The following is a 26,742-nucleotide window of genomic DNA, read 5'->3' on the forward strand; positions in this document are numbered from 1 at the left end:
TGCCCTTCAGGTCTGGAATTGAACCCACACCTGTGGTTTCCAGCCAAACAAAGTACAAGCATGTGAGTTGAACATTTACCTCAAGTAGACACACGTCCTGGAGAGAACAATCATGGGAGAAGGGAAGGGCTGCTTATGCACAGGGAGACAGCTCAGGGTGCAGGAGAGTATGGAGGGATGGACACTGGGAAGTGGTAACTATGTGGAGGAAGTGGGAGAGGAGCTGTTGCATTGTGGTAAACTGTGGTCAATGACATGAGACATAGTATATGTGAACTGCTGTATGGAGAGTGAATTTGCTCTGTAAATCTTCACCCAAATCACAATAAAAAAAAAGAAACTCACTGGGGTTGCTATTAGTTGGAATTGACTCGATGACAATGAGGTGAGGTATTCATACTAGTTTCTCTTGTCTGGATTTTTTTAAAGACTTAACAGTCTTCCTTCTCTTTTATAGTTTTATTCTATAAAAGTGACTTCTGATAATAGTTTATAGAATGTGATATTGAAATTTATAACTTCTGAAGTAGACAAAGATGTAAAATGTAGCCATGGAAGGATGTGAAGGTAAAACTGAAGAGAGCTAGGTGTTGAGTGTGGCTCCACACTAGGATCAATTTATATTGCTCCTGCCAAACTTGGTATTCCACAAATCAGAGGAGCTAAGAGGCTTTCAGTTCTCTGACTATCCCTGGAATTTGAATCAGCACCAAAGAGGGCCTAGTAATCAGTGGTAAGAGTCAGATATGCCCAAATCTGTTTCAGAATAGATTTAAATCCTCGGACTCATTGCAAACTTTTTCCCCAGCTGGAAAGAAAGAAAACCAGTTTGGGAATGGGAAATGCTAGCTTTTTGCTAACTTCCAGTTGGCTAAGTTTGATGATGATCTGTAAGAAGAATCAAAGTTTTAGGAACAAATATACAAATATTCAAAAATTTGTTGTTAGTTGCCATCATATTGGTTCTGACTCAGTGACCTTCTGTACAGCAGAACGAAGTACTGCCCAGTCCTGCAACTTCCTCATAATCACTCATAATCTTTGCTGTTTGAGACCATTGTGTCAAATCCATCTTATTGATTGTGTGTGTGTGTGTGTGTGTGTCTGTAATAGGCTTATAAAATGTAATTTAATGCTGTTTCTTATTAAAATGGTATAGATATAAATTGGTTATATTTACAATATTTTAAACTGTGTGTTGGATACTCTTGAGGTTGTTAGGAGGAAATTATAGCTTTAGTTAAGCTGATTTACATTTTACTTTACGAATAGTCTAGAAGCTGAAATTGGTGTTTGATCGTGGTTTTACCTTCCTTTCTGCTTGAAAGAAAATGAAAGTAAATCTAATTTCTAAGAGACATTAGATTTAGCTCTGTGTATCCACAGAGATTGATTTGAGTTATGAAACAGTGAAAATAATTGTCCTCATTATTCATCTTAGACTCAATATTTTTGTGCTAAAAAAAAAAATTACCATATATCTGGCAAATACATTTGTAAGTGATGTAAAATCAGTTAACTACTTGATTATCTAAACAGTATTTGAATAACAAATCGTAGACAGGATATACAGTGAAACCTGTGAGAGCCAGAACTCAACGGGACTGCCCTGTTTTTACCCCCCCTCACACAAGTTTACCAGTTTTGACAAAATACTGTCTCACTACTTTAATTCTCTATTGGTGGATAATATTTGCATTTTCCTGTTCTGGCAAGTTTCCATCTTGCATAGGTTTTATCTTTCACAGATTTTACTACAGTAACATACTTGCTTTAAGAACAAGTTGGAAGCATACCTAGTCCTTGGAGGAAATGATGTTCATGTAATTAAGTAACAGAATAAAAAGCAGTAGATTTTGAAATGTCTCCTTGTAATCTGAAAAAGGTTACATTTTTTTGTTACTTTCTCACTTTTTTGTACATTGAGTATTTCCTGAAGAGACAAAAGTAAAATAACCCAAATGTACAAATACATTTGAACTAATAGTGACACTTCTATGTGCCATACTACTGGGAAGTTGGGTGAGGGGTACAGTCACTATCCTAGATCCACATGCCATTGTAACATTTATTTCTTCTCAGTGCTGACAGTAGAGTAAAATTATGGGATGTGAGGAGAGCATCAGGATGTTTGCTCACCCTTGATCAACATAATGGGAAAAAGTCACAAGCTGTTGAATCAGGTAATGAAGAATGCATTATTGTAGACATATGACAATGATATTTTTTAATATTGAAATTTTTTAATTGAAGCTAAAAAATAAATATATATTGACAAACTATAAATTTTATGATAAAATTATTTACCATATATCAATTTCTAAATTTACATAAACTAAAATATGTTATCTTTCTTTAAGACACTAAAGGAATAGTAATATTTGTGGCCATTATGTCAACATAAACACTACAAGCTGTATCCATAAATGTGAGTCTGCTGTAATCCAGGTGATAAGGACCTCAGTTACATTTTTATAATAGAGTTTAATTTTGTATGTTAAAATTTTGATTTAGAATTAAATCTGGACTAGAAGTATATTAGAATGAAGTATAAAACCTATGATTGTTTTAGTAATCTTTTTTGATTAAATGAATCAGGCTATTGAGAATTATGCTTTCTCAGACTTTCTCATTTGAAAAGAGGTACAAATTTTGAATGGTACTGTTCTGGTTACCTAGTGCCACTCTGACAAGAATATACCACAAATGGGATGGCCCTAACAAACAGAAGTTTATTCTCTCACAATTTGGAGGCTTTAAGTCCAAGTTCAAAGTGCTAGGCTCTAGGGTCTGGGTGAAAGCCCCTCAACCTTGGGGTCCAGTTCTGCCTCCTGCTTCTGGCCCACTGGAGCTAGAGGCATTTTTGTACTCAGATAGTTGCTGGCTGCTGAGGCTGAGAAGCCCCAAGGTTGACAAGTCAAAAGGTACAGTCCTGATGTTACCAAACCACATGGCAGGCCATTAACTTAAGTCCGTTGTAAATCCCAAGGTCGGCAGAGCATGGCAGGCTGCTGAACAACAACACGGCTATATGCAGGGTGCAGGTGTGTCATAAGCTCGAGACCATTCCCAAAGCTGCTGCTTATATACAGGAAGCAGACCACATACCCAAAGGCAGCTACTCTGCTGCTTGTGGTAGATCCCACAATGGAGCTGATTGCCAGTCTCATCATGGGGAATAACTACCACCAGTTGCCCAGCCACTCAATCAGGCCCAGCTAAGTTGACACAAACATAACTACCACAAATACTAATACACTTACCCTTAACTTATTAAAAGTTTTTTTTTAATGTAAATCACTCCTATTACTGATATTTAATAGTTTATGGATTGATTTTCAGATTAAAAATTAGTTATTACTTTGAAATGATGAAAGGTGTTTGCTTTAAAATTTTAGTGTTTAACTGTGCACTTAATTGAATTTGATAGGACAGTTTACTCTCTGAAGAAAAATTATAATTGGCAGGATATTTTTCATTTTGATTTTCCTGTTTTCCTCTATTTTTATGGTTATAATTTATATAGCATATCATTATTCAAATCCAAAGAGTTGTTTTCTTTTAAATATAATCAATATACATATTTTAAGTAATTCAGGTAGTTGTTCTTTAATATGTTTGAATAGCTGTATCCTCAAACATTATATATGTGCTGAATACAAAAACAGATACACTGAACTGTATTTTTCATTGCAGCAAACACTGCTCATAATGGGAAGGTTAATGGCTTGTGTTTTACAAGTGATGGACTTCACCTCCTCACTGTTGGTACAGATAATCGAATGAGGCTCTGGAATAGTTCCAGTGGAGAAAACACACTGGTAAGAGATTTTAAGTACCTTTATCTTTTTTGATAGAAATTAAATAAATGGTGTCTTTCTGTGTATTTAGCTTGGTTTCGTGCCTTTGAATCATGGCTTTTTTTCCAGAGGTAAGAGAGGTGACAATGTGGGAGCTAGTGATTCTGAACTCAGGACAGTCCTTATCCACCCCAACCCCTGCCATATTCTTACCACTTTAGTGAGGAATCACTGCTCCCTAAGCCACTGTTCCTAATGGAAATGTGCCATGTCTCTCAAATATACTGGGAAAGAATAAAAGATTGAGAACTGATAGCCAAAAAGTAAAAGTTAAGTAATCAAATGTTATACTGTATATGACTGGTAAAGAAAAAAAATCCACAATGAATTGTTACAATACCAGTACTTTATTTAAAGTGGACTGAAGGTGTTTTTATGTGGTGATTATTTCCTAGTATTTTTTTAACGTATACCTCTTGTTTAATAACTTTCAAAATAAACTACCAAAAGTTTAGAATTCATGATAATAATAATAGCTAATATTTATTGAGGAGCTCTCGTAGCATAGTGCCTAAGGCACTTGACTGCTAACCAGAAGGCTAGCAGTTCAAACCCACCAGCCACTCCTCGGAAGGAAGGTTGGGCAAACTAACTTCGTAGTGATGTTGCCTCGGAAACCCAAGGAGGGGTTGCTATGAGTCAGGTCCGACTCGACGGCACATAACAACAACAACAACAATATTTATTGAGAGCTTATATGCCTTAACATTTAATATATGTGCTAACATACACTGTCTTATTTAATCATTACATGTATACTATGAAGATAGTTACTATTTATAACCATTTTATCCATGAGGGAAATGTGACAAGTTTGGTAGCTAGCCTGAGTTTACAGCTGGAAAACAACAGAGTTTACCCTAGACACTACTATCACTATAATCCTGATTACCCAAACCTCTTAATGCATTTATGTAGGTATTAATATTAATCATATTCCTTTCTTTACTCATGTGTTATGCTAATAATTCTCTTCCAGATGTTCTAGGGGTCACTTTCATTATTAATACTAATTTTACTATGAGGTCAAAATTGTTTCCATCTAGATTACTTTAAAGGAGCTCTGGTGGTGTAATGGTTAAGGCATTTAGCTGCAAACCCAAAGGTCAGTGGTTTGAACCTACCAGCTGGTTCATGGAAGAAAGATGAGGCAGTCTGCTTCTGTAAAGATTAACTGTCTTGGAAACCCAGTGGGAGTCACTGTGAGTCATAATTTTACTCTACGGCAATGAGTTTGGTTTGGAGAGATTCGGATCTGACTCATAGTGACCCCTCCTTGGGTCTCTGAGGCAGTGTCACTACGGAAGTGGATTGCCCAGTCTTCCTTCTGAGGAGTGGCTAGTGGGTTTGAACCGCCAGCCTTCTGGTTAGCAGTCAAATGCCTTAGGCACTGTGCCACCAGAGCTCCTAATCCTTCATACTCTTTATGAGATGTTTTTCTATTATGTCTCAGGCTACAAACTCAAAATGTTGTGAATTATAATTTAGTACATGGGCTACTGAAGCAAGCACAGTGAAATATAATTTAAAACCTTCCCTTTTTAATCTTGTACCATGTCCTTGATCAGATCACACCTTCCTTTTCTTGTTTTATTCATTTATTTAGTGAATATTTATTGAGCACTTACTAGTTACCTAGTGGCCAGTGGTTAAGTACTTGACTACTAACTGAAAGGTAAGTGGTTTGAACCCACCAGCTACTCCAAAGAAGAAAAGACCTGGCAATCTACTCCCATAAAGATTATAAGCAGGAAACCTTATGGGGCAGTTCTACTCTCTGTCACACACCACTCTGAGTCAGAATCATCTTGACCACATACAACAGTAACAGTATACAGCAGTAGGCAAACCATTAAAAAGTGTCCTCATACAGCTTATGTTTTAGGGAGAGGAAGAAAGACAAAAAATATATAAATCAATGGATGAATAAACTGATAAATAATGTTAGGTGGGCAGAATTCTGTGAGGAAACAAGCACAGCAAGAAAAGGAGCATGGGATATACTAGGAATTTGGGAGTCAGGGAAGGCATCACTGAGTAGGTGACATCTGTCTGAAGGAAATGCAGATATCTAGGAGTGTAGTATTTAAGCAGAGGAAGAAAAAAAGCCAAATACCCTGAGACAAGTATGTTTGGGATACTAGAAGAACAAGAAGGAGGTTCTTGTGAGCAAGTGGCAAAGTAATAGAAGATGAGACCTTAAGGAAGAGGAAGCCAGAGCAGATAGGCCTTCTAGGCCTCTTTAAGGGTTTAAACTTTTCCTCTAAGTGAAATGGAAAGCCACGGGAGGTTTTTGAGTAGAAAAATGACAGGATTGCTTTGGAAAAGTAGCTTGGTATGTGTGTTAAAGATTGATAGGATACTACGTAGGAGATCCTGGATAGCATGGGAGAACAATGTGGAACAAAACCCAAAATCATGAGGAGGAAAAAAAGGAGAGACCAGATTTGCTGGTCTGTTAGAGCCTGGTGGAACCACTGAAACTATGGCACCCGGCTGCCCTTCAGGTCTGGAACTGAACCCACTCCTGTGGCTTCCAGCCAAACAAAAGACAGGCATATGAGCTGAACATTTACATTAGGTAGATACACTCCTTGGAGAGACTGATTGTGGGAGTGTAGAAGGGCTGTGTATGCATAGGGAGACAGCTCGAGGTGCAGGAGTGCATGGGAGGGAAGGACACGGTAGAGGTGTCTATAGGGAGGAAGCGGGAGGAGAGCTATTGCACTGTGGGACATTGCAGTCAATGTCATGAGACAAAGTGTACAAAGTGAACTGTTGCATTGAAGATGAATTTGCTCTGTAAACTTTCACTTAAATCACAATAAAATTTTTTTAAAAAAAGATTAATGGGATAAATAAATTGGTATGAGTACATAAATTATTATTGTGATTTTATTCCATTTTCTTTCTTTATTGATGGTGATACTTTTGCTCTATGAATTTTTGCTAGTAAGTCCATATCTAAAATACTGTGTTTAGTGATGGATAATACATCTTAAAATAGAATTAATCAAAAATGACTCAGGTGATAAAGAGCCCAGAAACTCACCTATAAGGCACTTAAAGGAATTTGGGACATTTATCTTGGAAAGAGTAACTCTAGGGGGGAATCTCAGTACAATCTTCAGATATTTAAAGGGCTGTCAGACAGAATAGGAAATAAATTCCAGTCCTGCCATTTAATAATTTGAGGACTTTATGTAATTTATTTTAGGTAACATCTTGAAGTACTAAGTTCAGTGCCTTAGTTTCCTCATTTTATAAATCAGAAGTTTTGTCTGCCTAAAAAAGTAGTTGTGAAGGTAAAATAGATGTAAAGAGTAGTAATGTACCTGCTAAGATAACAGGCATGCCATAAATGGTAGCTATTTTATTGTATTGCCTTATTAAACCAGCTGCTGTCAGGATTTTGACTCATGCTAACCCTTTGTCAGAGTAGAACTGTGCCCCACAGCGTTTTCAATGACTTATTTTCAGAAGGAGATCACCAGGCCTATCTTCCAAGGCACTTCTGGATGGACTTAAACTTCTAGCCCTTCAGTTAGCAGCCAAATGTATTAACTGTTTACACCATCCAGGGACTCCACTGAACTGCTGTGGTTGTTAGGTGCCACTGAGTCCACTCTCTTAGTGACCCAATGTACACCAGAGCAAAAACACTGCCTAGTCTTGTGCCATCCTCAGAATTGTTGCATTGATATCAACTCTACTTTGCAGAGACAGCTCATTGAGTACCTTCCAGCCTGAGGGGTTTGTCTTCCTTTACTATTATCAGACAATGTTCCACTGCTATTCATAGGCTTTCAGTAGCCAATTTTTTCAGAAGTTGACCACTACATCCTTCTTCCTACTCTATCTTAGTCTGGAAGTTCAGTTGAAACATGTCCAACATGGGTGGCCTTACTGATATTTGCAATACCAGTGGCATAGCTTCCAGCATCACAGCAACACACAAGCTACCACAGTATGACAAACTGACAGTTAGTGGTGGACTGAACTACTTAGAAATCTTCAACTATACCATGATCCCTTACCCTTCCTTTCTGCTACATAGATTGCTGCCTTTGCTTTGGAATATACTTCTCTTTCCTGCGCTAGTTGCTTCTCAACTTCTAGAATTCATCTATGGCACAACCTCACTTTAACTTTTCCAGTCCAATTTAGATGACCCCAGAGTACCCTGTATTCACTTGCATTACAGTGTACTCCAATCATCACTACATTGAATGAAAGAAAAATAATCTTTAGCAATATGGCACAGTGGCTTTTTGTTTGTTTTTTATTACTGTAGTCTAGATTTAGTTTTTGATTGTGTCATTTACTAGCCAAAAGAATTTTGCCAAAAGGGCAAGGAGGCCACATCCTCTGACCTCCTCTAACTGCACAAGAGGAAGACAAAATCACTATCAGTAGCCCAAAGCCTATTACTGTGAGGCCAGATGAGGCCAGACATGCTACCTCCTTCCAGCCCTTTCACCAACTCTGCCACCAACCATTCCTCCCACAGCACCCACCACCTTTCAGCTGGGTTCAATAATTCACTGCAGTGGCCACACAGAACTCACGGATTTTGGGGTTTATTAGGGAAGCACCAGGCTACAATTCAAGTTCAGGAAAAACACTCAGTCTCTTTTAGCCCGCCATCTCTCAGCCAACAGTCTCTCACAGTCACTCTCTCTCAGCAATCTCTGTATGACTCTGTATGTCCCTCGGTGTCTCACTCAGCAATGCGTGTCTCTTGTGTCTCTTTCCCAGCAGCATGTATCTCTCAGGACCGCATGTCTCTTTCTGCTCAGCCAGCAGTCAGAGAGACTCTGCATCTAGGAGGCCTCCTTTTGAGCCTGGCAGAGTGGCCAAACTAACCAATCATAACATCAGAATTCTAAGCACCTGAAAGAGAGCAAACTTCCCAAAACATTACTTTATGCTGCTCCAACAGAAATACTCCAGGTGGATGATTTTAACAATCAGGAGCTACTCAGTTTCTCATAGCAAATTCCACCATGGAGTTTACAAAGATTTATGGCTAGAAAAGCCATACCAGGTAATTTACTACAGCACAACCTTGATCAAATTATGTAACCATTTCTAAGTGTTTTGTATGCTAATTGTACCTACTTCGTAGAATTATTTTGAACAGTACATGAAATAATGCATGTAAAACACTTAGCATATTGTTGGAAATGTATAGCAGGTATTACCATTCAATAAATGTTATCTGTTATTAACTAATTTGCCAAAAGGAGCAGTGGTGGTTCAGTGGTTGAATTCTTGCCTTCCATGTGTGAGACCTGGTTTAGATTCTTGGCCAGTGCACCTCAAGCATGGTCACCATCCTTCTGTCAGTTGAGGTTTGTGTGTTGCTGAACAGGTATCTCAGTGCTTTCAGACTAGGAAGAAAGGCCTGGTGATCTCCTTCCAAAAATCAGCCAGTGAAAACTCTATGGATCATGACAGTCCAGTCCACAACCAATCATGGGAACGGCACAGGATCAGGCAGCATTTTGTTTCATTGCATGTGGGGTACCCGTAAGTCAGAGGCCAACTCAACAGCAGCTAACAATATTATGCTGATAGTTGTTTGACAATTGAATGTGCTGCCTTAATGATGGAATCTCTGTATGACTCTAGGTGTTCGCTTAGAGACTAGAAGTGTATCTACCCTAGTGCAATAAAAGGGACTCATAAGATAGGGAATTGGATTTTCCATCATCCTATCCCAAGTCTCTGAAATCCTTCTCTATCAAAATAATTTCAAAGTCTCCCTTAAAGACCATCTTTAAAACATCATCATACACAAAAGTTGCCTGTACCTCTTCAATACTTTCTTAACAGTTTATAACATGCTATTTATCATGCTGCTCATGTCTTTTGTTACACATTTATATTCATAAAATGGAAACCTACCACAGTTTGTAACCCAGAATCAACACTTGATAAATGATAGATCCCCCTTCCTTCATCTTTTTTTATATGGAACTTCATTCCATATGCATTGAAAGAGTATTGATAGTTTATGAGCTCACAGGTGATGTGAACAAAGTAGTGATTTAAAAAGATGAATGTAATAGTTGCAGGGATTGGAGGGGGAAAGCCTAAACACAAAGTAACATTAATGAACTGGTTCAATATTAATATTTCATTCAACATTTTACAGTTAGCATTTGGGAAGGAATGTGGTATGGAAAGAACTTAGGTTTTATAGCTAAATGCTTTGTAGAAGTTCATCGTTTTTCCAGGGGAACAGAGACTTGCTACTTGAGAAGAAATGTTTTAAGTTTTTTCTCCCCTCACTTTATCATTCTCCATATTGTTGCATATATAGGAGTAAAATATGTAAATGAGGGATTTCACAGATATTACCAGCAGAAAGTAAACCTGACCATCAGTTTCTCTAGCCCAGTACTTCTCAGACTTTGATGAGCATACTGATTACCTAGAGAATTTTGTTAAAATGAAGATTCTAATTCAGTTGGGTTGGGGTATAGGGCCTGGGCTTCTACATTTCTGACTGCTCCATATAATGCCAGTACTGCTGCTCATCTATAAACTACATCTTTGAAGAATTTTTATTTTTGTTCCAAATACATATTTATGTAAAGTTGCAGTTACACTATATCCATTATTTGTGTTCTATACTTTTTTAACTTAACCTTTGCCCCTGTTTTCATAATGAGGATTTTTAATTGCTATATAAATCACAGAGTTAATATAACATTATTAGGAATTTACATCTATTCTCAGTTATTTTGCATTCTAGATTATGTTTCATTGAAGTCCTCTGGGCGTATATCTTTTTGCTATTTAATTATTTCTTTTTTTATTGCTATTTAATTATTTCTTTTTTTATTCCTATTTAATTATTTCTTGAAGATAAATTCCCAGGAGTAATACTAGGGCACGAAGTAAGAATATCTGTCTTTTGTTGCATAATACCATTTGACCTATTAGAAGGAATGATGAAATTATAGTGCCATCAATGGGCTTACCTCATTTGTACCAGTATTGAGTGTCATGTTGTTTAAATGTTTTTTTTTGCTAATATAGCAAAATTTTTGCTAAATTAGAATATAGTCTAAAATGATTCTTTAAGGTTACCATAATTGTATTTTCATTTCTTGCAAAATGTGAACATTTGCCCGGTTGTTGATTTTATATCTGTATTTCCTCTTATAAAAAATGTACATTCATAGTGTTAACTATGTTTCTTTCAGGACATTCATAATTTTTTTTTAATTTAAAAGAATCATTTATATAGTACATTATATTTGAAATAAATATTTCTCATAGTCTTTCTTTGTAATTCAGATTTAAGAAATGAATAATTATGATTTTACATCCTACAGGTGAACTATGGGAAAGTTTGTAATGACAGCAGGAAAGGATTGAAATTCACCGTCTCCTGCGGCTGCAGTTCAGAATTTGTTTTTGTACCATATGGTAGCACCATTGCTGTTTATACAATTTACTCAGGAGAACAAATAACTATGCTTAAGGGCCATTATAAGAGTGTTGACTGCTGTGTATTTCAGTCTCATTTCCAGGTAAGAATGATACTTAAGGAATAGTAGAATGTTCAGGTAGCTAGCTTTCCAAACTAGTTAGTTGTATATAAAAGAAGAAATTGTGATTTCATCCTGAGGAATTACACATTTAATGCACATTTGAGCTAGGGTTTATTTACTATAATACAGTATAGGTTTGTAGATGGCATAGGATTATGTATGAATCAATATAATACTGTAATACTTGACTGGGTTAAATTTTCTTTTGCATATAGGCTCCATGTATTTGGCAATTTGGCAGTTAAAATACTTTCTCACAAACAATCTTTTGGGAGAAAAGACAATTTTATGTATCTTATCTCAAGACATAGGGTGCTATGAATCAGAATTGACTTTCAGCACACACAATAACAATCTAAAGCTACAGTTTGTGTATCTTGCTTTATGTATATATGAGTATGTCAAAATTTTTGCTTATTCCTTAATTTCAGCTGATGGCTAATAAAAAGCTTGCTTTTAAGCTAATATAACTTACATCATTTCTTAGATACGCATGGCTTTTCTTTGTTTTTTGTAATATCTGGCCTTTTTCTTCCATCTTCTCAATGGACCAGATTTGTTTGTTTTCAGAAAACATTTGTACACATTACCTAATGTGCTCCTTTAAATGAGTCTCTGATAGAGCAACTAGTATTTTCTTTGTTTTATAGGTCAGGAAAGTTAGATTCATGAAAACTAAATACAGATAAAATTAGGGAATATTAGAGCTAACAGGTACTTTATCATTTGACTAAGTTCTTACATATTCATTAACATTTATTACTTAATTTGTACCCAACACTGTGCCTGTCCTAAGAACTCAGTTTTTAGTCAATACACACAACTATTGTTGTTGTCGTTATGTGCCATCGAGTCAAACCCGACTCATAGCGACCCCTCCTTGGGTTTCCGAGGCAGTATCACTACATCACTACAGAAGTAGGATTGCCCAACCTTCCTTCCGAGGAATGGCTGGTGGGTTTGAACTGCCAGCCGTCTGGTTAGCAGGCAAGTATCTTAGCCACTATGCTACCAGAGCTCCTACACACAACTATAGTGGTATCCATTATTAAAATATTGACATATGTATCTTACTGGTTCATAAATAGCTGCTGCACAAAGTCCTCTAAATGAACTCCTCTAGCCTCAGACCCAAGGAGCTCTGGTAGCATAGTCCCTAAGGCACTTGACTGCTAACCAGAAGGCTGGCAGTTCAAACCCACCAGCCAGTCCTTGGAATGTTGATGGGGGCAATCTACTTCCACAGTGATACTGCCTCGGAAACCCAAGGAGGGGTCGCTATGAGTCGGGTCCGACTCGACGGCACATAACAACAACAAGCCTCAGACCCTTCCTTGGAACCTCCTAGACCGTACCTCAACCCAGTAACTAAGAGACCTCCAGAACTCTTTTCCAACACTCTAGCCAGTATTTCTTGTGTTTGGCCACTGTCCTAAAAGACATTTGTTGAATATCTTTTGTATTGCTTCTAGAAGAAGGAAACTAAAGCACCAGAGAGGTGATATGTCTTGCCTCAAACATAAATTGTCAAGTAGCTTTTGAAAGAACAAGATTCTCCATGTAAAGAAAATTTTAGAATACTGTGCCTATTTTCTTTTCCAGGGTTAATTAGAGATCAAGCTAAGATTTTAACCCAGATAGTATGACTATAAATTAATCTTTTCCACCAAGGAAGAGTTTCCTAAGTAGTTTGGTGTGGATTATTGATTTATAGATTATAAATGTGCTAAGATAAGGATGTACCCATTCCAAAGAAAGGTGATCCCACAGATTGTGGAAATTATAGAACAATATCATTAATATTGCACGCAAGTAAGATCTTACTGAAGATAATTCAAAAATGTTTGCAGCGGTATATTGACAGAGAACTTCCAGAGGTGCAAGCTGGATTCAGAAGAGGACGTGGAACAAGGGATATCATAGCTGTTGTCAGATGGATCTTGGCTCAAGGCAAAGAATACCAGAAAGATGTCTACTTGTGTTTTATTAACTATGCAAAGGCATTTGATTGTGTGGATCATGACAAATTATGGATAACATTGAGAAGAATGGGAATTCCCGAGCACTTGATTGTACTCATGAGAAACCTGTACCTTGACCAGGAGGCTGTCGTTCAAACGGAACAAGGGGACACTGCATGGTTTAAAATCAGGAAGGAAGTGTATCAGGGTTGTATCCTTTCCCCATACTTATTCAATCTATATGCTGAGCAAATAATCCGAGAAGCTGGACTATATGAAGAAAAACATGGTATCAGGATTGGAGGAAGAATCATTAACAACCTGAGATACGCAGATGATACAACTTTGCTTGCTGAAAGTGAGGATGACTTGAGGCACTAACTGATGAAGGTTGAAGAATACAGTCTGCAGTATGGATTACATCTCAATATAAAGAAAACAAAAATCCTCACAACTGGACCAATGAGCAACATCACAATAAATGGAGAGAAGATTGAGGTTGTCAAAGAATTCACGTTGCTTGGTTCTACAATCGATGCCAATGGAAGCAGCAGTCAGGACATTAGACGACGTGTAGCATTGGGAAAGTCAACCGCAAAGGAACTCTTTCAAGTGCTAAGGAGCAAGGATGTCTCCTTGAGGACTAAGGTGCGCCTGACACAAGCCATGATATTTCCAATTGCCTCGTATGCATGTGAGAGCTGGACAATGAAAAAGGAAGACCGAAAAAGAGTCGATGCTTTTGAGTTGTGGTGCTGGTGAAGAATGCTAAAAGTACCATGGACTGCTAAAAGAACTAACAGATCTGTCCTGGAGGAAGTGCACCCGAAATGCTCCTTGGAAGCAAGAATGGCCAGACTTCGTCTCACCTATTTTGGTCATGTTGTCAGAAGGGACCATTCCTTGGAGAAGGATGTCATGCTTGGTAGGGTGGAGGGCCAATGAAAGAGGGGAAGACCTTCAACGAGATGGATTGACACAGTGGCTGCGATGATGGGCTCAAGTATAGCAGGGATCGTGGAGCTGGTGCAGGATCGGGCAGTGTTTCGTTCTGCTGTGCATGGGGTCGCTATGAGTCAGAAACGACTCGACGGCACCTAACAACAACAACAAGATAAGGATTCCCCATAGTCCTTGGAATACTTGGGACTGGGCTAGGTCAGCTAGTGGCTTGGGGTCAGTTGCCTCCTGACAAATACCATTTTCTGTTTGTGCTACTAACTCAAAAAGGTTTGAATCACTGACGCACTGCATCTGATGTTGAAGCACTACAGCAAAAAGTCTTTAACTCTAACCCTATTTATCTGTTGCGATTTCTGAAAGGAAAGCAATTATAAATCTCAAATGAAGAGAAGTAGTATTTTTATACTCATTTAGCAGAAAACCCTTTTCCAAATTAAGTACTGCATAAAACTATTTGAAAATATAATTGATATTTATAGAAATTTATCATAAATATAAAGATTGGATAAGTTACACTCAAAATATTCATGTACTAAAACTATCCATAGCATATTACTGGCTTTTTCTTGTGCAACTGCCTATCACACTGTGACCAATAAACTAATCATATGAGGCTGAATTTTGATGGCTTTTGATTGAATGCAATATACATATTCTGAAATAATTCAAGAGCTAACTGACATTTACATGAGAACATATGGAAGGCATTAATTTTGTTTAATAGAGTATAGCCTTCTTAATCAAAAATCCATATACAAGAAATTCAGCCATACAGCTAGAAACATTATACTGAAACATACCTGCTCAAAAGCAAGTAAAGCCATCAGTGGTTTTTGGTATTTATTCACTTTTGCTATATAATTTGCTTGCATGTACCCTATTTTCTGTTCTATTTTTAAATATTTAAAAATATTCTGTTAAAATCTAACATTTGAGTAATCCTAGAGTTCCTCATAACACAGTCTATGAACAATTGTACTAATTTATACATAAGGGTGTTAGCAGAAATAGCTCTCCAAAGATTTGGTTTTATATCTGACCCCATGTATTTTGGGGAACTTTTCCAATCACAGTAAAGAAAAAAAAAATCACGTACTTTATATCCAATATATTAAATATTATTTTATCTTAATTAAAATATGTGATCTTAAATTTCAAGCTCTAGTCCCTGAATGTATACTGACCAAAAGCCCCTGGTCATTTTACTAGAGTGTGTGTTTTAGTGGCAACCCAAGGAGGGGTCACTATGAGTCTGTCTGAGTCAACAGCACATAACAACAACAACATGCTTTAGTGGGAAGCAAATAGTCAGCAGTCAGATATCATCTATTACATTTTATATCTTTACCTCATAAGAAATTTTTTCAGAAGGTTGCAATACTGGAAAAAAAAGGGGAGGGAGGGGGGGAGTAGGGGGTTTCTTCACTAAAACAATTTTTAAATGAATGCCACAAGTTCAGCTTGTTCTTGTTGTGGTTTGATGCCATCAAGTTAATTTAGACTCATAGCAACCCTGTGTACAACAGAATAAGACATTACTCAGTCCTGCGTCATCCTCACAGTTGTTGCTATTCTTGAGCCCATTGTTGAAGCCACTGTTGTCAGACATCTCACTGAGTGTCTTCCCTTTTTTCACTGACCCTTTACCCAGCATGATATCTTTCTCCAGGGATTGGTCAATTCTGAAAACATGACCAAAGTATGAGAGAGAAAATCTGGCTATTCTCACTTCTAAGGAGCGTTCAGGTTATCTTTCCTCCAAGACAGATTTATGCATTCTTCTAGCAGTCTATGATACGGTCAGTATTCTTGACCACAGCACCACAATTCAAATGTATCAATTCTTTTGTGATCTTCCTTCTTCATTGTCCAGCTCTCACATGCATGTGAGGATATTAAAATTACTATGGCTTGAGTCAGACACACTTACAGTCTTCAAAGTGACATCTTTGCTCTTTAACACTGTAAAGAGATCTTTTGCAGGAGATTTGCCCAATGCAATACATCTTTTGATTTCTTGACTGTTGCTTCCATTGAATGTGGTTCAAAGTAAAATGAAGTCCTTGACAAGTTCAGTCTTTTCTCCATTTATAAATATATCGATTATTAGTCCACTTGTGAGAATTTTTGTTTTGTTTATGTTGAGGTGCAGTCCATACTAAGGCTATAGTCTTTAATCTCCACCAGTAAATGCTTCAACTCTTCTTCACGTTCAGCAAGCAAGGATGTGCCAGTATGCCAACATGTATATTGCATGTTGTTAATGAGCTTCCTCCAATCCTGAGCTACATTCTTCTTCATATGGGTAAGCATCTCAGATCATACAGATTGAATACGTATGGTGAAGGGGTATAACCCTGATGCATACCTTTCCTGATTTTAAACCACACAGTATCCCCTTGTTCTATTCAGAAAATTGCCTCTTGGTCTATGTACAGGATCCTCATGAGCACAATTAAGTGTTTTGGAATTCCTATTCTTCACAATGTTATCCATAATTTCTTATAATCCACACAGTCAAATTACCTTTGCATATGCAATAAAACACAGGCAAACATCTTTCTGGTATTCTTTGCTTTCAGCCAAGATCCATCTGATACTAGCAGTGATATCTGTTTTTCTACATACTCATCTGAATCTAGCTTGAATTTCTGACAGTTCACTGTCAATATATTGCTGCAACCATTTTTTTAATATCTTCAGCAAAATTTTACTTATGTGTGATGTTAACAATATGGTTCGGTAATTCTCGCATCCTGTAGGATCACATTCTTTGGAATGAGTACAAATATGGATCTTTTCCAGTCAGCTGGCCAGGTAGCTGTCTTCAAAATCTCTTGGCATAAACAAGTAAACACTTCCAGTGCTGCAACTGTTTACTGAAACATCTCAGTGGGTATTCTATGAATTCCTGTAGCCTTGTTTTGTGCCGGTTCTTTCATTGTAGCTTGGACTTCTTCCTTCAATACCATTAGTTCTTAATCATAAGCTACCTCCTAAAATGGTTGAACATGTAACCAGTTCTTTTTTGGTACAGTGATTCTGTGTGTTCCTTCTATCTACTTTTGATGTTTTCTGCATTGTTTAATATTTTTCCCATAGAATCCTTTAATGTCTCATCTTGAGGCTTGAATTTTTTCTTCAGTTCTGTCAGCTAGAGAAATGCCAAGCATGTTCTTCTACTTTGATTTTCCAATTCCAAGTCTTTGCATATTTCATTGTAATATTTTTCTTTGTGCTCTTGAGCTACCCTTTGAAATCTTCTGTTCAAGAGCAAGACTGATGGGAAAGAAATTTTAAAAAGAGGAGAGAAAGAAATTAAAAAAAAAAAAAGGGAGGAAGAGGGAAGAACTAAGAAGATGGAAAAAAGTAAAAGTAAATACCAGGGGGAAAGAAGAGCAGCACAGTATTGGTACAAGCAGTAGCTGTCAAACACGACTTCAGTGAGAACCCGGCACTTGCTCCGCAGAAGGCACATCGCCAACCTCGAAGGCCTCGGACATTGCTGACTGCAGAGATGGAGATGGTGGGGGATGTGGTGCCAACTCTGCAGGGTCACACACTACCTACAGAGTTAGTCACTGCAGACCGTGGGGGTGGAGAAACTGATTAACAGGATTTGAAAAAAAAAAAGGGGAGAGGAAAAAGGAGAAACGTGAAAGAGGTAATAAGGAGGAGGAAAGGAAAAGAAATGGAAAAAAAAGAAAAAGCAGCAGCAGCATAGAACTGTTGCAAGCACTAGCCACCAAACATGGCCACAGTGGAATCATGGCATTCATTCTGTGGGACAGTGCACTACCAACTGTAGAGGGGTGGGAATCGGTGATGCTGACTGAGAAAGTGGTGGGGCCAGGCATTTGCTCTGTGGGATCAAAACAAAAAGAAAACATTGAGGGGTCGAGGGAAGACCTGAGAAGAAAGAAACAGAAAGAGAAAGGAAAAAAAATTCAGCATTGGTCATCCAGAGGTTGTGCAGGATAGAGGGGGAGGAGAGTACAATTCTCTGGTCACCAAACCCCCCAGTGTAGTTGCCAGTGTAGTACTGGGTGAGCGTATCTGATTATCTGCTTCCTGTCCAATCTTAATGCTGCTTGCAGTAATTTACAATGGCCAGGCTTTGCCTGGCCTGTTGGCAATTCACTGCTCCATACGCCTCCTTATTAGCTGTTTGCATTCAATTTATTCTGCTAATTGGTATATGGTCTACTTTATCCTTTACTTTAAAGCTCTGGATTCCGGGATTGCCACCTGGTATCTGTTTCACTTGATTTTTCATGTTTTTATTATAGAGGGTCTGAAAAGTAGTATATCTGCCTAGTCCACCATCTTGGCCACATCTCTTTCACATGGTTTCTTCACTGAAGTTTTTATGAAAGCTCAGTTATTGACAGAAAAAGACAACTTGTATTTTTTCTTTTCCCTTTTTCTTTTTCTTTCCCCCCTCCATGATGACAATTGAACTATATGGCTACTGTGATTCCACCTGAGCTCTGGTGGTGTAGTGGCTGCTAACCAGAAGGTGTGCAGTTCGAACCTACCAGCTGATTTGCAGAAGGAAGATGAGGCAAACTACTTGTGTAGATTATAGCCTTGGAAACCCAATGGGATTCACTATGAGTTGGAATTGCCTTGATGGCAGTGGGTTTGATTTGGGTGGTTGCACTAGGATGTTGAGTGTGTTTGTAAAATCTTCATACCATTAATAACCTTACATTCTGAGCTCTTATGTATCCTAATAAGGAGCTCTGGTGGTATAGTGGTTAAGGCATTGGGCTACTAACCAAAAGGTTGGTGGTTTGAACCTACCAGCTGCTCCACAGAAGGTGGGGGAATCTCCTTCCGTAAAGATTTACTGCCTTAGAAACCCAGTGGAGGTTGGTATGAGTCAGAATCAATCCAATGGCAGTGATTTTTTTGGTGCATGAACTCTCATGGCATAGTGCCTAAGGCATTTGACTGTAACCAGAAGACTGGCGGTTCAAACCCACCAGCCACTCCTCGGAAGGAAGGTTGGGCAATCTACTTCTGTAGTGATACCGCCTCGGAAACCCAAGGAGTCGCTAAGAGTCAGATCTGACTCAACAGCAGTGAGTTTGGTTTTTTATCCTAATACTCTTTTTAAATACAAATAAAGCTCTCCTGCATATTAGAAAAGAAAAGTCTTCATTCTAGTTTCTATGTGGAGTAGAAATAGAATTTTTTTTTTTTATTTTAAGAGCTTGTTTTACATTCAACATAACGCATACATTTAGTTTCATTCCCCATTCGCCATGTCCAACCCTAACCCAGCCTCGTCCCCTCCCTACCCTGTAACCCTTCCCCTGTACCCCTCATATTTATGCACTCCTGTTTGTCTTGCAATTCCTCAGTTTGAATGTTGCTCCTCTGGTGTACCATGGTCCATTGCTGTAAGGGATGTATTACCATAGAGTATATGGGTGCATCATCCTGGGTTGAGTGGTCTGCGTGTACATCTTGTTAACTGTTGGGCTGAGAGCCCGCCCCTGGGGGTGAGTTTTATTCCAGGTGCAGAATATATTCCAGGGCCATAGTATTGGGAGTCTCGCCAGATTTCATCTGACCAGTAATTCTGGTCATTACTGAGTTTTTGAGTTTTGTTCCATGTTTTCCCTCCCACTCTATCCAGGATCTCCAGATTTGATCCTTCCCTGAGTGGTTGGCATTGGTAGCCGGGCACCATCTAGTTCTTCTGGTCTTGAGGGCCATCATGTCCTAGGGCTGATTGCTTCTAAATGCCCTTTTTTCTTTCTTTCTTTCTTTCTTTTTTTAATTGTGTTCTTCACTTCCGATGCTAGGAGACCATTAGCTGCATCTTAGATGGCCGCTTGAAAGCTTTTGAGGCCCCAGTCACTACTCACCGATGTAGGATGTGGAGCAACACTTTTATGTATTTTGTTGTGCCAATTGAGTCTGGTGTCCCCCAGTACTATGGTCCTGAGGCAGTAGATCTATTGGATCTCTCTCCCTTAGTGTCTGGTTGTCTGTGAGGGATTACTCTGTGTCTGTCTTCTGTTGTTTCTGTAAGGACTGAAGGTATTTTTTATCACGGGTGTCTGTGCAAGATTAGCCTTGGCTGAATCTGTCCTTGGTCTAGAGTTTACTTCTTTTCACTGACCCCGTCTGATCATCTCAGGTGTTTATGTGTTTATCTGTATAGCCTAGTGTTTGGTGTTAATGACAGTGGGGCATTGTGGACACATTGGTTGGTATTAGCATCTGTCGTCTATCTCTTATGTGCACAATTTGGTGTCCTCCCATAAAAAGAATTTATCTAATTTAATAATCATTTTAAATTGATCTTGTTCATTTCAGACTTTGTTACCAGCTTTAAATTGCTTCATGATTACATCTTTTCTGTCTATGTTATAGGAACTTTATAGTGGTAGCAGAGACTGCAATATTCTTGCTTGGATACCAGCCTTATATGAACCAGTTCCTGATGATGATGAGGTAAATATTATTTGTATAACTTGTATAAACCAAAAAACTCACTGTCATTGAGTCAATTCCAACTCATAGCGACCCCATTGGGTTTCCAAAGCTGTGACTCTTTCGGGAAGCAAGTTGCCTCATCCTTCTTTCACAGAACAGCTGGTTGGTTCAAATCACCAACATTTTGGTTAGCAGCCAAGTGCCTTAACCACTACACCACCAGAGTACCTTATAAATTATATGTTGTTGTTGTTGTTTTTGTTTGCCGTCGAGTCGCCCCGACTCATAGCAACCCCTCCTTGGGTTTCCGAGGCAGTATCACTATGGAAGTAGGATTGCCCAACCTTCCTTCCGAGGAGTGGCTGGTGGGTTTGAACTGCCAGCCTTCTGGTGAGCAGTCAAGTGCCTTAGGCACTATGTTATATAGTGACTTCTAAATCATAAGGAATGAAGTTTTGTTAACTTTTTATGGGAATTTGTATGCATTTATTGCTGTTTTTCTGATTGTAATAACAATTAGCCTGTTATAACACATCTGAAAACTCAGAACGTGGGAAGAACATAAAAGTATTGCAGTTAAAGTAATCACTATTTACATTTTTATTTATTTCATGTTTTTCTCTCTGCGTTTTTTTAATCATAATTAATATTATATTTTAACATACAAGTTGGTATGCTACTTTTCTCACTTACCATTGTGTAGTAAGCCTTTTCCATGTCATTGATAACCATTTGTAACCATCATTTTTAATAATGTAGTCTGTCATTTATTTACCATAGTTTGCTCATATATTTCACTCTTTGGAGAAATTCCTGCTGATTATTATAAAAAATATTAACATAATAATTAAATTATTGTTTCTCATTATTTCTGTAAATAGGTTGCCTTGAAATAGAATTATTTCGAGTTATCTGTATGAACGTTTTTAACCTCTTTTTTTACATTGTATTATTTATACCAATGTACACTCATACCAGCAGTCTGATAATGTCTCTCTTAGAATGTGGCTTGTTACTACTTTTATCCTATTGATCTAGCAATGAAAATGTTAGGTTTCATTTAATTTTAATTACATAGACTATAAAATAATTATATTTACCATTAATGACTTGCTTTTATTGATTTTTTAAACTGTGTCTACTACATATTTTGGGAGCTCTGGTAGCATAGTAGCTAAAAGCACTTGACTGCTAACCAGAAGGCTGGCGGTTCAAACCCACCAGCCACTCCTCGGAAGGAAGGTTGGGCAGTCGTACTTCCGTAGTGATAACTGCCTCGGAAACCCAAGGAGGGGTCGCTATGAGTCGGGGCCGACTCGACGGCACATAACAACAACTACATATTTTTATAACTCTTGGTGGGTAGATTGCTAAAATGTTTTAATCTATTTATAATGTAGAGTTTATGAAGCATTACTTACAATCTAACCCAGTACACATTAATATCTCATAAAATTATATAGTATACATCTTTCTTAAGTCATTTTTTTTTATTGGGGAAGGCTAGAATTTTTGTCTATGAAGAAATAAGATGACAAATCAAGAAACAAGACTCTATTGATAACTAATTGTGGAATCTTTACAAGTCTCTAGATTTCTGGAGCTGTAGTGATTATTACTGGTGATTGGGATTATTAGTGAGTGGATTATTATTGGTGTTTGGAATACGAAAGTTGGAAACAAAGAATGATAAGTAGTTGGAAAATAAGGCCTTGGTGATAGAAATGACACTAGAGGTCACATGATAAGAGTTTTGCGAGAGCAATGACTTATTATTGCAAATACCCTTTTTCAACAACATAAATGGCAGCTATACACATGGACTTGACCAGAATGAATACACAGGAATGAAATCGACTACCTCTATGGAAAGAGGTGATGGAGAAGGTCAATTATCATCAGTTAGAACAAAGCCAGCCACCACTGCAGAACAGACCATCAGTTGCTCATATGCAAGTTCAAGTTGAAGTTAAGCACATTAAAACAAGTCCATGAGAGCCAAAATATGACCTTGATTATATCCCTCCTGAATTTAGAGACCATCTGAAGAATAGATTTGCTGCATGGAATACCAGTGACCAAAAACTAGACACATTGTGGGATGACATCAAGAACATCATATGTGAAGAAAAAGGTGGTAAAGGAAGAAAAGACTAGAATGGATGTCAGAAGAGACTCTGAAACTTGTTCTTGAACAGAGAGTAACTACAGCAAATGGAAGAAATGACAAGATAAAAGAGCTGAACAGAAGATTTCAAAGAGCAGCTTGAGAAGACAAAGTCATTATAACGAATTAAATCTAATGAAATATGCAAAGACCTGGAGTTAGAAAACCAAAAGAGAATAACACACTCGGCATTTCTCAAGCTGAAAAAACTGAAGGAAAAATTCATGCCTCATGTTGCATCATTGACTGATTCTATGGGCAAAATATTGAGTGATGCAGGAAACCTCTAAAGAAGATGGAAGGAATATACAGTTATTGTACAAAAAAGAATTGATCTATGTTTAACTATTTTAGGAGTTAGCATATCATCAGGAACCAATGGTACTGAAGGAAGAAGTCCAAGCTGCACTAAAGAAATTCGCAAAAAACAAGGCTCCAGGAATTTACAGCATACCCATTGAAATGTTTCAAAAAATGAATGCAGTGCTGTACACACTTACTCATTTATGCCAAGAAATTTAGAAGATAGCTACATGGCCAACTGACTGGAAGAGATCGGTATTTGCCCATTCCAAAGAAAGGTAATCCAACAGAATGGAAATCATTGAACAATATCATTAATATCACACACAAGTAAAATTTTGCTGAAGATAACTCAAAAATGGTTGTACTAGTATATTGACAGGGAACTCCCAGAAATTCAAGCTGGAATCAGAAGAGGAATGAGGGATATCATTGCTGATGTCAGATGGATCTTGGCTAAGACCAAAGAATACCAGAAAGAGATTTACCTACGTTTTATTGACTATGCAAAGGCATTCGACTATGTAGATCATAAATTATGGATGATGTTTGGGTTACCTGGTGCTGCTCTGACAAAATTATATACAACAAATATGATGTCTTTAACAAACAAGGGTTTATTCTTAGAAGTTTTAGAGGCTAGAAGTCTGAGTTCATAGTACCAGGCTCTAGGGGCTGGGTGAAAGCCCCTTAACTTTGGTTTCAGCTCTGCCTCTGGCTCCCGACCCACTGAAGCTGGAAGCTTTCTTCACTTAAGCAGGTGCTGGCTGCTGAAGCTGACAAACCCAAGGTCGACAAGTAAATAGGCACAGTCCCAATACTGCCAAACCACACAGCAGGCCATTAATTCCAGTCCATCGTTGAAAGTCCCAAGATCAGCAGAGCATGGCAGGCTCATGCACATTTGGAAGTTGGACAGTGAATAAGGAAGACTGAAGAGTTGATGCATTTGAATATTGATGTTGGTGAAGGATAGTAAATGTTCCATGCATTGCCAGAAGAATGAACAAATTTGTCTTGGACAAAATACTGGAAATAGCTGGAATTATAAATATAATTCATAACATTTTCCTTATTATAATTAATATAAATAGCTGGAATTCTCCTTAGAAGCAAGAATGGCCAGAGTTTATCTCTTGTACTTTGGTCATGTTGTCAGAAGGGACCAATCCCTGGCAAAGATATCATCAGTACAGGGTCATTGAAAAAGGGGAAGACCCTCAACAGGATAGAGTGACAAAATGGGTGTGTTGAGGCTCTCAAGCAAAGCAATGATTATAAGGATGGCATAGGATCAGGCAATGTTTCATTCTTCTCTACATAGGATTGCTATGAGTCAGAACTGACTCAACAGCATCTAACAACAACATTTGTGAACAAGGATGAATAAGACATGATCCTTCCCCTTATGTGGTAGCATCTATATTTTTTTTTATTTTATGTCAAACAATAATAACATAAAGGCTTTCTAAAGGTGTTATCTTCCCTGCCAACGATTATTTTATTAAGCACTCTTAATCATCCTAATATATCTTAGTATCTTAGATACAAAAGTCTAGGGTCTAATAAGTAATATTTATATAATGTTTTAAAGTTGAAAATATACACAGTGATGTTAGAAATATTTTAGGTTAAACTTAACCAAGTCATACTATCTTTAAAAAGAAAGTGTCTTAAATGGAGGTGAATATAATTAGTGGAGCAACTTTGAAATTGTGAAAATATTTTTCATATATTCAGTACCTTTATGAAAATAGGACTGTCAGAAATCACATAGAAATGAATTTTTATAAGGGTGTTGATAACATTTATCAAAATATTTTTCATACCTAAATTTGCAACTGCTACAACTTAACTTCAGTGAAAAGCCAGTGAATTATTTTCTTTTGGCCCTAATCCAAATGAAAGAGAGAATGAAAGCACATGTTAATAAATTTTCAAGCAGCTGGCCTAATATCATGTGAATACTTCTAGATTTTATCACATACCTAATTTGCCTTATTATGGCTATATCACTTTTAGCATACATCTCTTTTAAATGACTGAGTCTTCTTAGAAAGCCTTATATGGTCACATCATTTGGTTCAGTAATTCATTTTGTATTATTATTTAATCACTGTGTCTTAATGATTAGGAATTACTATACATATTAAAACCACATTATTACCACTGTAAGCCATATTAAATAGTTTAACAGTCATTTACCAAATGAAAATAAATTAAATCTACACTCCTCGGAAGGAAAATTTTTTATTTAAGGAAGACTGGGCAATCTACTCCTATAGAGATACCATCTCGGAAACCCAAGGTGGGGTCGCTATGAGTTGAAATCGACTCAGCAGCAGTGAGTGACTGAGTATACCTGTATATAGGGAAGAGATTTTGGAAGAAAATGAAATTCCTTAATTTATAAAGGTAGTATATTACTCTGATGAGTAGTATATTACTCTGATGGGTAGTTGCAGTGATAATTTGAACTCCTTATCTAGTGGACCTTTTGTATATGAGAAATTAACCAAAATGAGTGGAAAATTAAATATGGAAGCCCACCAAAAAAAAAAAAAAAAGTTGAACATTTTGTCTAAGTTTTAGAGTTTATGAGTCCTTATCTTTTTAAATATATATGTTTTTGTTTTTTAGCTTTATGATCACTGTAATTCTCATATTGATATAAGATGCTATGTGCCAACATTATTTCCATAAACCTTACTTTGAATGATTACTATAAATGTTGTTGTTGTTATTGTGTGCCGTTGAGTCAGATCTGACTCATAGCGACCCCTCCTTGGGTTTCCAAGGCAGTATCACTACGGAAGTAGTTTGCCTCATCTTCCTACCGAGGAGTGGCTGGTGGGTTTGAACCTCCAGCCTTGTGGTTAGCAGTCAGGTGCCTTAGGCACTATGCTACCAGAGCTCCTACTGTAAATGTAGGTAGAACATAATATTATGATATAGATTCTAATAGAGCAGTCTGTCTGTACAAGACCTTGTTCATTACATCTGTTTACAAGTGAATTCATATTTTAAAATTGTTTCACCTCAGCTATCAAATAATTGACTACTACATTTTCCCAGGGAGGCAAAGTATCATGGTTTAAAAATAGGCATGCATACACACAATAGTTTCACGTAAACTTGCACTTGAATCCAAGTTCTCCCATTCATTAACTTTGTCACCTGGGAAAAGTTTATGATGTCTCCAAATATCATATTCTTCAAAACGGTTTTTCTTAGGTTTCATTTTAACTTCATCCTTAGGATGAGATTTACTTCTCCATCAACCAAGACAAAGTCTCTCAGGGATGTTTCCTCTGAGACCCAAAATAGAGGAAGAATTTAATTCTACCTAAGGAACTCTGGTAGTGTAGTGTAGTAAGGTATTTGACTGCTAACCAGAAAGCTGGTGGTTCAAACCCACCAGCCACTCCTCGGAAGGAAGACTGGACAATCTACCTCTGTAGAGATAA

The 26,742-nt window shown here is 37.5% G+C and overlaps 1 protein-coding gene across 1 annotated transcript in view; it reads left to right on the forward strand.

The window, feature by feature from the left end:
* Nucleotides 1-26,742, forward strand: part of ERCC8 (ERCC excision repair 8, CSA ubiquitin ligase complex subunit) — a 111,089-nt gene that overhangs the window by 79,802 nt on the left and 4,545 nt on the right. Inside the window, exons 8-11 of the mRNA XM_007957692.2 lie at nucleotides 2,083-2,183; nucleotides 3,697-3,821; nucleotides 11,210-11,407; nucleotides 20,743-20,823. Coding sequence (XP_007955883.1) covers nucleotides 2,083-2,183; nucleotides 3,697-3,821; nucleotides 11,210-11,407; nucleotides 20,743-20,823 — 505 coding nt within the window. The remainder of the gene's footprint in view (nucleotides 1-2,082; nucleotides 2,184-3,696; nucleotides 3,822-11,209; nucleotides 11,408-20,742; nucleotides 20,824-26,742) is intronic.

The sequence above is a fragment of the Orycteropus afer genome, unplaced genomic scaffold, assembly GCF_000298275.1.
Source record: "Orycteropus afer afer isolate SDZICR_OR568_19922 unplaced genomic scaffold, OryAfe1.0 scaffold00778, whole genome shotgun sequence".
Classification (NCBI taxonomy): Eukaryota; Metazoa; Chordata; class Mammalia; order Tubulidentata; family Orycteropodidae; genus Orycteropus; species Orycteropus afer.